A 12,969-nucleotide genomic window follows, 5' to 3' on the forward strand; every position below is an offset into this window, starting at 1 on the left:
TCAAAAGTTCATAGATGACCAGCAGGGTAATACAAATAATAATTCAAATAATACAACAATTGTTGTAGAGGGTGCAACAGGTCAGCACCTCAGGAGTAAATGTCAGTTGGCTTTTCATAGTAGAGCATTCAGAGTTCGAGACAGCAGGTGCGGTAGAGCGATAGAGTCAAAAACATCAGGTCCGGGACAAGGTAGCACATCTGCTGCTCCGGTTGAAACTGGAGCAGCAGCATGACCAGGTGGACTGGGGAGAGCAAGGAGTCGTCAGGCCAGGTAGTCCTGAGGCGTTGTACCGGGGCTTAGGTCCTCCGGGAGGGGAGGGAGAGAGAGAGAATTAGAGGGAGCATTCTAAAATTCACACAGGACACCGGCTAAGACAGGAGAAATACTCCAGATATAACAGACCCCTGACACATAAACTACTGCAGCATAAATACTGGAGGCTGAAACAGGAGGGGTCGAGAGACACTGTGGCCCCGTCCGACGATGCCCCCAGACAGGGTCAACCAGGCAGGAAATAACCCCACCCACTTTTCCACAGCACAGCCCCCACACCACTAGAGGGATATCTTCAAACCACCAACTTACTACCCGGAGACAAGGCTGAGTATAGCCCACAAAGATCTCCCCCACGGCCCAAACCCGAGGGGACGCCAAACACAGACAGAAAGATCACGTCAGTGACTCAACCCACTCAAGTGATGCACTCCTCCTAGGGACGGGATGGAAGTGCACCAGTAAGTAAGCCAGTGACTCAGCCGCCGTAATAGGGTTAGAGGCAGAGAATCACAGTGGAGAGAGGGGAACTGGCCAGGCAGAGACAGCAAGGGTGGTTCGTTGCGCCAGTGCTTTTCCTTTCACCTTCACACCCCTGGGCCAGACTACTCAATCATAGGAGCTACTGAAGAGATGAGTCTTCAATAAAGACTTCAATGTTGAGACAGAGTATGTGTCTCTCACATGGAGCTCTATAGGAGAAAGCCCATCATCCAGCTGTTTGCTTAGAAATTCTAAGGACAGTAAGGAGGCCTGTGTCTTGCGACCGTAGCGTACGTGTAGGTATGTATGGCAGGGCCAAATCGGAGAGATAGGTAGGATCAAGTCCATTTAATGCTTTGTAGGTTAGCAGTAAAACCTTGAAATCAGCCCTAGCCTTTACAGGGAGCCAGTGTAGAGAGGCTAGCACTGAAGTAATATGATCAAAGTTTTTGGTTCTAGTCAAGATTCTAGCAGCCGTGTTTAGCATTAACTGAAGTTTATTTAGTACTTTATAGGGTAGCCGGAAAGTAGAGCATTGCAGTAGTCTAATCTAGAAATGACAAAATCATCGGATTCCCTTTTCTGTATAATTTTTGGACAGAAAGTTTCTGATTTTTGCAATTTTACGAAGATGCAAAAAAGCTGTCTTTGAAATAGTCTTGATATGTTCGTCAAAAGAGAGATACGGGTCCAGAGTAACGCCGAGGTACTTCACGAATCCCACGCCGAGGTCCTCTTGCCAATAGTTCTAGCCAACTACTCTAATGTCCGCACCATTGTCACTTATGTTGGATTTAACAACATTCACTTTCGGCAATCTGAGGAATTGAAGGACTGCAACATTCTCTTAAACACCCTTGTTTGCACAGGAAAGAGAACAGTCATCTCTGGCCCCCTGCCGTGCTATAGAAGGGGTTAGGAACATTGCATCCACCTCGCTGCCCTAAACGAGTTCCTGAACTCTGCAAAGACAGGAATATCCCTTTTTGTGACAATTTTGACTTGCTATGGGAGCAGAAAATTGAAATGGAGGGGAGGTTGTTCCTCAGAGTTCACATCACCAAAGGAATTAACATGGTCCACACACACCTGCACAGTTGTGAAGAGGGCATGACAGCACCTCTTCCCCCTTGGGAGGCTGAAAATATTTGCCAGCTGCGCCATTGAAAGCATCTTGACTGGCTTCATCACCGCTTAGTATGGCAACTGCAAGGCACCTGACTGCAAGACGCTACAGAGGGTGGTGAGCATGGCCCAGTACATCACTGGGGCCAAGCTCCCTTCCATCCAGGACCTCTATACCAAGCAGTGTCAGAGGAAGGCCCAACATTTTTCAAAGACTCCAGCCACCTAAGCCATAGACTGTTTTCTCTGTTACTGTATGGCAAGCGGTCTGGAACCAACAGGACCCTGTTGGGTGCTAGTCTACACCTGTTGTTTACAAATCATGTGACAAATAACATTTAATTTAATGTAGGCTGGGGGAGTATCGTATGCCAGTTGAGGTGAAATGTTACAATTGTGGTGGTGAATATGTGCCCAAATTACTGAAGTGCCCTGTTAGAGTGAAGGAGGTGGCAAGTGTATGTTTTGTATACGGAGGTGGTGAGAAGAGTGGAAGAAGAGAGTAATGTTGAAGAAGCAATGGTAGTTGGATTAGTGACACCAGTAAATGTTCCTAGCCAACAGTATATTGACATGTTGCATGTTTAAAAGATGGACTTTGTATAATTTATTGCATAGGTTATAAACTGCACAGAGCAAAGAAATAGGAAATCTGAGAAAATATGCATTGCCACTGAACGTTTTTTGGGACTGTTCCATCCTCACAGTAGGGATGTGAATTGGACTATGACTGAAGGAGTGGGATGGATTTTTTTGTATTTGATGTTGTTTTTCCCACAAAGAAAAACTACATTCTCATTCACAACCCATACAGTAGATGGCGACAATACACCTTCTCGGTTGTCGTCTGTCAATAAGCCTCAAAGAAGAAGAACAGCTAGTCAGCAACATCGGTAGCTTGCTAACCAACAACCGAAACGTTAAAGGTCTTTAGACTGTTTTGGTGTATATTATTCACAGTGTTTTAAACACACTGCTGTCGTGTCTTTGTGTTACCCCATTTAATTTCATGTTACGTTGTTTCAAGCAGACCCACAGGCTGGTTAAGTTAGCAGTAGCACTAATTTAGGCTAGTCGCTAATGTTAGCTAGCTAGCTAGCATCTCCGACCATGAGCTCACCCAGCTACTCTCTCCCTGCTAAGAAAGAGGTCTACTGGACGAAGAAAGAGGGTATGTGGCTAAATATTGTCGTGAAAGAAGAAAGTGAAGAGGAGAACGTCACAGTAAAAAACGAAATAGAAGGTGAGGATGTTACATTGAAAGAAGAAGAGAAAGACGTTTCAGTGAAAGAAGAGGAGGACGCATTCAGAGGGAGAGAGGATGGTGCCGTTTTTGGAGTGAAGGAGGAAGGGGAGATTACTGTCACATTGAATGAGGAAGATGAGACAGGAGATCTGATTAACACCAGTAAGTACTGCCGTAAATTTGTTTTCACTTTGGATATTCGGAGTTCGCTCATCAATACCTCCAGCGGAAGGCCCTGTGATGAGAGGGACAATACCATACACACACACACACACACACATCTAAAAAATAAAATTATGGAATTACGAAATATTAGGATGCAATGTCGGATTCCGGAGTGTGTGTATGATGGGATGTATAGACATGATGGATAGAATATTTAGTATATCTGAAGGATAGTATATGTACAGCAATAGTTAAATAGGCTAGGCCTCGACTATAATACAGCAGTATATACATATGAAGTGGGTAAAACAGTATATAAAAAAATAAAGGAAAACACACACTGCTGCTCATGCTCCCTGATTTTATTTATAACAATGTTTCAAACCTTAGGTCTTTATCAGGCATCCATTTCCCAGATGGGGTGGAAGGTCCTACATATATACTGTATATACATATAGGGGCAGTACTCAGTGATATCACTTACTGAAACAGGAGGTAAAAATATATAACATGTGTACACAATATTAACATTCAATGTATCAAAATATACGATCACACACAAGGAATGTGATAAATATTTACAAATATTTATATATATAGGGTACCGGTCAAAAGTTAGAACACCTACTCATTCAAGGGTATATATATTTTATATTTGAGATTCTTCAATGTAGCCACCCTTTGCCTTGATAACAACTTCCCACCTCTGGTCATTCTCTCAACCAGCTTCATGAGTTAGTTACCTGGAATGCATTTAAATTAACAGGTGTGCCTTGTTAAGTTAATTTGTTGAATTTCTTTCCTTCTTAATGTGTTTTAGCCAATCAGTTGTGTTGTGACAAGGTAGGGGTGGTATACAGAAGATAGCCCTAAATCCATATTATGGCAAGAATAGCTCAAATAAGCAAAGAGAAACAACAGTCCATCATTACTTTAAGACATGAAGGTCAGTCAATATGGAAAACATTTTAACAACTTTGAAAGTTTCTTCAAGTGCAGTCGCAAAAACCATCAAGCGTTATGAAGAAATTGGCTCTCATGAGGACCGCCACAGGAAAGGAAGACCCAGAGTTATCTCTGCTGTAGATGATAAGTTCATTAGAGTTACCAGCCTCAGAAATTGCAGCCCAAATAAATGCAGTCAAGTAACAGACACATCTCAACATCAACTGTTCAGAGACTGAGTGAATCAGGCCTTCATGGTCAAATTGCTGTAAAGAAACCACTACTAAAGGACACCAATAAGGAGAAGAGACTTGCTTGGGCCAAGAAATACGAGCAATGGACATTAGACTGTTGTAAATCTGTCCTTTGGTCTGATGAGTCCAAATTTGTGATTTTTGGTTCCAACCGCCATGTCTTTGTGAGACGCAGAGTAGGTGAACGGATGATCTCTGCATGTGTAGTTCCCACTGTGAAGCATGGAGGAGGAGGTGTGGGTGCTTGGCTGGTGACACTGTCTGTGATTTATTTAGAATTCAAGGCACACTTAACCAGCATGGCTACCACAGCAACATGATTCCATATATGTTATTTCATAGTTTCCATGTCTTCACTATTATTTTACAATGTAGAAAATAGTCAGAAATAAAGAAAAACCCGTGTATGAGTAGGTGTGTCCAAACTTTTGACAGGTACCGGTGTCTTGGATAAGTCGAATTACCTTGGGGCAGGGTACGAACAATGGATCCAATTCAGTAAAGTCTTATTTCTGGTCGAAATGCTGTTGCCTTACCGCTGCTCTGATATCCCAAAGGTATTTCCATCTGTATGTGAAAAATACATTAAAAAAATAAACATTTGGAGCTAATAATGTGAGGAGAGAAAAAATAAAGCATGAACAGGGCGACCATGTCTATCTGCTCCATCTTGAACAGCTCTGAAATGGACATGACTAAAAGAGAGAGAAGATGTGAATAATTTGGACTGTCATTCTGTTGGCTGGGCCTTCTCTATGTAGCCTCTGCTTGTAGCTGGTGAGACAGGACAACAGTAGCTACAAGGTTGTACCATACAATTTTAGTAATCCTTACCTGTAACTAGGTATGGGCATTTGACTGTACTATGCCAGTGGTTCCCAAACTTTTTATTGTCCCGTACCCATTCAAACATTCAATCTCCAGCTGCGTACCCCCTCTAGCACCAGGGTCAGCGCACTCTCAAATGTTGTTTTTTGCCATCATTTGCCATCAAGCCTGCCACACACACCCTATACAATAGATTTATTAAACATAAGAATGAGTGTGAGTTTTGGTCACAACCCGGCTTTTTCTCCCCAATTTCCTGGTAATTGTTTTAGTAGCTACTATCTTGTCTCATCGCTACAACTCCTGTACGGGCACGGGAAAGACTAAGTTTGAAAGTCATGCGTCCTCCGATACACAACCCAACCAAGCCGCACTGTTTCTTAACACAGCGCGCATCCAACCCGGAAGCCAGCCGCACCAATGTGTCGGAGGAAACACCGTGCACCTGGCAACCTTGGTTAGTGCGCACTGCGCCCGGTCCGCCACAGGAGTCGCTGGTACGCGATGAGACAAGGATACCCCTACCGGCCAAACCCTCCCTAACCCGGACGACGCTAGGCCAATTGTGCGTCGCCCCACGGACCTCCCGGTCGCGGCCGGTTACGACAGAGCCTGGGCACGAACCCAGAGTCTCTGATGGCACAGCTGGCGCTGCAGTACAGCACCCTTAACCACTGCGCCACCCGGGAGGCCTCAGGGACCTTGCTTTAACAAAGTTAACCATTTTCACTGTAGTGTCCAAAACATTTTTAACTGCCAGGCATTCCCTTGGCAGCACGAGCCTCTCAGTGGATGATGCAGTTTACCCAAGTGGTGTCGGGAGCAGCTGCTTGCAAGCCCGTTTACCACTCTACTATGTCTCCCTGTCATGGCTTTTGTGCCATCAGTACAGATCCCAACACATTGATGTCACAAAGCTGTCCAGTGCTTTAAAAATATCCTCTCCTGTTGTCCTGGTTTCCCGTGGTTTGCAGAAGAGGATGTCTTCCTTAATTGACGCCCCCATAAACGTAACGGATATATACCTGTGCCAGTCCCGCCACTTCTGTTGACTCATCCAGCTGTAACGCATAGAATTCACTGGCTTGTATGCGAAGCAGTAATTGTTTCAAAACATCTCCTGCCATGTCACTGATGCGTTGTGAAACAGTGTTGTTTGATGAAGGCATTGTCTGTATAGTTTTTTGAATTTTTCCCCCAGCATTGTCCCAGCCATATCCGCGGCAGCAGGAAGAATGAAGTCCTCCACAATAGTATGGGGCTTGCCTGTCCTAGCCACCCGGTAGCTCACCATATAAGACGGTTCTAGTCCCTTCTTATTAATGGTATCTGTTGCTTTTATACATGTCTTACTACTCAAAAGTTATCTTTATTCTCGCTCAAAAAACTCCCGGGGCTTATTTTTCAAATTGGCATGTTTCGTTTCTTAATGTCTGTGCAAGAGTGAAGGTTTCCCGCAAGAGAGTAACGGTTAATGTGATTGGATGTTAATTATTTGACTCGGCTACCTGTGTTTGACATTGTGTTGTTATTTTGCTGAACACTAGCTGGTTTAATTTAATTTTTGGCAGTGAAACGAGGCTACTCAGGCGAGAGAAAAAACCTCACCCAAATGTATAGCCCCGTTGGAAAATCTAAATGGGACTGTTTGAAAATGTGAATCACATTTTTATTTGGCATACCCCCGAGGGCATTATACATGTACCCCAGTTTGGGAATACCTGATCTATGCCAACAGTGCACAGCAATGCCTATTTTATCGTAACCCTTACAGATAACTATTCCTAACTGCCCCATATACACTGAGTGTACAAAATATTAGGAACACTTTCCTAATATTTCCCTCAGAACAGCCTCAATTCGTCGGGGCATGGACCAGCTTTCCAAAGGGATGTTGACTCCAATGCTTCCCACACTTGTGTCAAGTTGCCTGGACGTCCTTTAGGTGGTGGACCATTCTTGATACACACGGGAAACTGTTGAGCATGAACAACCCAGCAGCTTTGCAGTTCTTGACACCATCAAACCGGTGAGCCTGGCACCCACTACCATACCCCGTTCAAAGGCACTTAAATATTTTGTATTTTTTTAAATATACAGTGGGGGAAAAAAGTATTTAGTCAGCAACCAATTGTGCAAGTTCTCCCACTTAAAAAGATGAGAGAGGCCTGTAATTTTCATCATAGGTACACTTCAACTATGACAGACAAAAGGAGAAAAAAAATCCAGAAAATCACATTGTAGGATTTTTAATGAATTTATTTGCAAATTATGGTGGAAAATAAGTATTTGGTCAATAACAAAAGTTTATCTCAATACTTTGTTATATACCCTTTGTTGGCAATGACAGAGGTCAAATGTTTTCTGTAAGTCTTCACAAGGTTTTCACACACTGTTGCTGGTATTTTGGCCCATTCCTCCATGCAGATCTCTAGAGCAGTGATGTTTTGGGGCTGTTGCTGGGCAACACGGACTTTCAACTCCCTCCAAAGATTTTTTATGGGGTTGAGATCTGGAGACTGGCTAGGCCACTCCAAGACCTTGAAATGCTTCTTACGAAGCCACTCCTTCGTTGCCCGGGCGGTGTGTTTGGGATCATTGTCATGCTGAAAGACCCAGCCACGTTTCATCTTCAATGCCCTTGCTGATGGAAGGTTTTCACTCAAAATCTCACGATACATGGCCCCATTCATTATTTCCTTTACACGGATCAGTTGTCCTGGTCCCTTTGCAGAAAAACAGCCCCAAAGCATGATGTTCCACCCCCATGCTTCACAGTAGGTATGGTGTTCTTTGGATGCAACTCAGCATTCTTTGTCCTCCAAACACGACAAGTTGAGTTTTTACCAAAAAGTTATATTTTGGTTTCATCTGACCATATGACATTCTCCCAATCTTCTCCCAATGCTCTCTAGCAAACTTCAGACGGGCCTGGACATTTACTGGCTTAAGCAGGGGGACACGTCTGGCACTGCAGGATTTGAGTCCCTGGCGGTATAGTGTGTTACTGATGGTAGGCTTTGTTACTTTGGTCCCAGCTCTCTGCAGGTCATTCACTAGGTCCCCCCGTTTGGTTCTGGGATTTTTGCTCACCGTTCTTGTGATCATTTTGACCCCACGGGGTAAGATCTTGCGTGGAGCCCCAGATCGAGGGAGATTATCAGTGGTCTTGTATGTCTTCCATTTCCTAATAATTGCTCCCACAGTTGATTTCTTCAAACCAAGCTGCTTACCTATTGCAGATTCAGTCTTCCCAGCCTGGTGCAGGTCTACAATTTTGTTTCTGGTATCCTTTGACAGCTCTTTGGTCTTGGCCATAGTAGAGTTTGGAGTGTGACTGTTTGAGGTTGTGGACAGGTGTCTTTTATACTGATAACAAGTTCAAACAGGTGCCATTAATACAGGTAACGAGTGGAGGACAGAGGAGCCTCTTAAAGAAGAAGTTACAGGTCTGTGAGAGCCAGAAATCTTGCTTGTTTGTAGGTGACCAAATACTTATTTTCCACCTAATTTGCAAATAAATTCATTAAAATCCTACAATGTGATTTTCTGGATTTTTTAAATTCTCATTTGTCTGTCATCGTTGAAGTGTACCTATGATGAAAATTACAAGCCTCTCATCTTTTTTAAGTGGGAGAACATGCACAATTGGTGGCTGACTAAATACTTATTTGCCCCACTGTATATATTTTTTATTTTAAATATTTTGTGTTGCCCATTCACCTTCTGAATGGCACACACAATCCATGTCTCAATTGTCTCTAGGCTTAGAAATCTTTATTAAACAGTCTCCTCCCCTGAGCCAATCGTTCACATAACAACAGAATGCAGCACGAGACTGAAGAGAGAAGAGACAACCAATTTGCTAGTTACAGCATCAGCGCGCGCTCTGGAAAGACAGCGGAGAGTGGAATGGCAGTTTGACAGTTACAGCAGCGCGTCCCCTGAACGATAACAAAAGAGGTCGGTGAGAAGCCTGACCACGGAGATGGGGGTGAGAAGATGATGAAGCGTACTTCAAGAGCTGTGACCAAAAACAACTGGCATTTGGAAAGTTTGAGGTGAGGGAGAAAGTGTGGTGGAACAAGTATTGTTAGCATTGTTAAGTATCTTGCTAGCTGGATCGAATTCTCCGTTAGCTAGCCAGAGAAATGTTGAGCAACATTAGCCAATTTAACTGATCAAATAATTGAGTTCGTGTTGTAAAAAGTACCTGGCTAATAAAGTCAGACAGCTAACGTTAGCTAGCTAACGTTACAACATCAGATGAGCTAACGTTTGTAACCTAACCAATTCACTTAACTGGTGTACAATACCTTGCCTTTCCTCAAGTTATAACGCATTAGTTGCTTACTGGAGCCTGGCAATCTGTGTGAAATGTTAACTAGCTAGCGAACTAACTACTATCTATGAACTAATGTTTTCCCTCTACAGTATGTGGTTGATTTTCAGAATGAGAGAATTAGGCGAAAATTAGGCATTGCTTTTTAAACAAGAGGATTCAGGGATCAAGTGTAGCTGGAGCTGGGCTTGGCTTAAGCTGGATGCCACTATAGAGGTGAAAGGAACATCACACACTTCCCCTCTTTTTCACTTTTTTAATACAGTGGATAAAAAGGGGTATGCCAGGTGTTCTCTCTGCCTTAAAGAGATCAATTATGCCAACAAAGGGTATCATGCTCTGCAGGCACATTGTAGAACAGGTGACCACAGGCAGAAAGTATACAATGTAATAATGTGCTGTGTAATCCAAAAATATTGATTTTGTTGTGTTGAACTTGACAGTAACACTTGTGTGTGAGGGGGATTATATATTTTTTTAACTCTGTGAATGTTATTTTTGCACATGTAGCCTTGTGCACTTGATCGATGTCTACTATAGTGGCCATTAAAATAGAGAAAAGATAGAATGACTGTTTGTTTCATTCTATTTCTACTTTAAGATGTTTTTTTCCCATGTGCAATATTTAGATGTTTGTGGTCACAAGCATTCTATTATAAAGGCTGTCATGGCTAACTGCAATATTAGTGTATTGTTTTTTTCTCAAGTCATTTGCAGTAAAGTTTAGGCAACAAATAATATTGGGTTGCTTTCATTACATGTTTTAGCTGTGAGGTAGGTTCACATTAACCACTTTGTATTTTACACACAGAGACTGATCATGTAGATCATATTCTTTGTTGTTTAATTAGTTAAAACCCGCATTTCCTCCTGGAAGGGATTTTTTGCATTTTTCAGTGCAGAAACATAAGTGTCACCTTTATGGGCCCTCACCAGTTTGCATCCCTGTATGTTATAGTAAAAAGACATGATGTAAGATAACAGAATAAAATATAACCCAATATTTTTCCAAATTAATAAAGTTGCCAGTGCGAAGTCATACGCGTCTGGAACAGTTATTCTCCAAGAGTGAGGATTTGAAACTGGGCTCAATTTGGCGAGTATACATTTTTTTCAGGGTCACAAACTTAAATTGTGTTTCTTTCCGATAAACAGACATTCCATGTTTTAAATAATTCTGATGGTACTTTGGAATTTTCCAAATGGATTAAGAATTCCACATTGAACACTGCATGGTGATAAATTACAGCAACAACATTCAGTTTGGTGAAAAGGCCTAGGCTTAAAGGTTCTGATGAAAAATCTGCTCTTTGTCTTTATCAAACTAATGTTTTTGTATATTTTTAGTGTGGAACCTGTCTTTGTTCGCAAAGTAGCCTCAGTTGAAAAAAGACAGGACGCAATTATTCCAAAACTGCAGCCTGTTGTCGGAACACATATTACCCTATTTCAATCAACCAGTCCATTTTGAATTTGTGATAATACTGATGTCATTTGGCAAGAAATGTAGCTTGTGTATCCCATCATTTATTTCTGTATGTCTAACTGGAGCTTGTGTGCGCTCTTAGCAAATGGCAGCTATACAGGACTCATCCAGAGCTCTTTGACTTCTGGCAGAAAGCCATTGTAAAATATCTGAGGGCAAACATTTACACGGAACAAAAATATAAACGCAACATGTAAAGTGTTGGTCCTATGTTTCATGAGCTGAAATAAAAGATCCCCAAGGGAGCGATCTGAACTAGGCTTGGGCGGTATCCAGATTTTCATATCGTCCTTAACTCATCCCGGGATTTACGGTATTACCGACATAGCACACAAGGGGGTACTAAAAATGCCAGAAAAGCCCTATTGGGCCTCTATTACCAGAATGTTAACAAAATTAGCACAAACTAATTGTGAAATCACAGACGCTGTTAGCTAACGGCTAACATGCGAAAATGAACAAACTAATTGCAAAGACAGGCAAATCCTGCTCATAAAGTTATACAAGCATAGCTAGTAGCTACCGAATGTCATTTTTGGTGAGTGTTAACATTTGCAAGCGAAAGTGAACTAGAGAAATTGTGCAAATGAACAAAGTTGTGATGAATGCTTTTCTGAAGGAAGAGCAGCATGTGTACACGGAGCATAGAGGAGGAGATTTTTAAAAACGCTATTAGGAAGCACAGGGAAAAAATGGCAGCTATACAGAACTCATCCAGAGCTCTTTGACTTCTGGCAGAAAGCCATTGTAAAATATCTGAGGGCAAACATTTACACGGAACAAAAATATAAACGCAACATGTAAAGGGTTGGTGCTATGTTTCATGAGCTGAAATAAAAGATCCCCAAAATGTTCCATATGCACAAAAAGCTTATTTCTCTCCAATTTTGTGCACAAATGTGTTTACATCCCTGTTGGTGAGCATTTCTCCTTTGCCAAGATAATCCATCCACCTGACAGGTGTGGCATATCAAGAAGCTGATTAAACAGCATGATCATTACACAGTTTCAGCATGTTAATGCATGGCCCCATGTTGCAAGGATCTATACACAATTCCTCGAACTGAAAATGTCCCAGTTCTTCCATGGCCTGCTTACTCACCAGACATGACACAAATTGAGCATGTTTGGGATGCTCTGGATTGACGTGTACAACAGAGTGTTCCAGTTCCCAGCCATATCCAGTGACTTCACACTGCCATTGAAGAGGAGTGAGACATTTCACAGGCCACAAACAACAGCCTGATCAACTCTATGCCCAGGAGATGTCGCCCTGAATGAGGCAAATGGTGGTCACACCAGATAGTTTCTGATCCAGACCCCTACCTAATTTATTTATTTCAATTGACTGATTTCTCAAACTGTAACTCAGTCAAATCTTTGAAATCAAAATTGTTGCATGTTGCGTTTTATATTTTTGTTCAGCATGCATCTAAAACGATTTGATGTTAGGTCTCTTGACTTCCCTCATACTACACCTACTAGAATTAGGCTAACATTTTTAATTTCACTGAGTTTATATGAATATTTCCAGTTCTGGGTCTAATTTTCAATAAGTCACGGTCCATAAAACCTACAGATCAACAGACAAGTGTGTCAGGTTCTCTGACCTCTCGTACCAAAGCTATACCAATTACTTTTTCAAAATATCTTCCCTTTGATTTCCTACAAATATTTCTGCTATTAATACTTTAGTTATTAGTTATGTGTACAGATCACATTTTCAAGAGAAAGATCACATTTTAAGTTCTACATTATTATCATTTTAATGGCCACCAAGTTAAAACAATTATGGACATTTTGTGTAAACTAATCTAGT

General features: G+C 42.0%; 1 protein-coding gene across 2 annotated transcripts in view; it reads left to right on the forward strand.

Moving 5' to 3' along the window:
- The first annotated feature begins 2,753 nt into the window (after positions 1–2,753).
- Positions 2,754–12,969, forward strand: part of LOC115138113 (zinc finger protein 436-like) — a 50,111-nt gene continuing 39,895 nt past the window's right edge. For both annotated transcript variants that reach the window (XM_065025480.1, XM_029674609.2), the window contains exon 1: positions 2,754–3,292. In XM_065025480.1, coding sequence (XP_064881552.1) covers positions 2,995–3,292 — 298 coding nt within the window. In that variant the 5' untranslated portion in view covers positions 2,754–2,994. The remainder of the gene's footprint in view (positions 3,293–12,969) is intronic.

The sequence above is a fragment of the Oncorhynchus nerka genome, linkage group LG12 (genome assembly GCF_034236695.1).
Source record: "Oncorhynchus nerka isolate Pitt River linkage group LG12, Oner_Uvic_2.0, whole genome shotgun sequence".
Lineage (NCBI taxonomy): Eukaryota > Metazoa > Chordata > Actinopteri > Salmoniformes > Salmonidae > Oncorhynchus > Oncorhynchus nerka.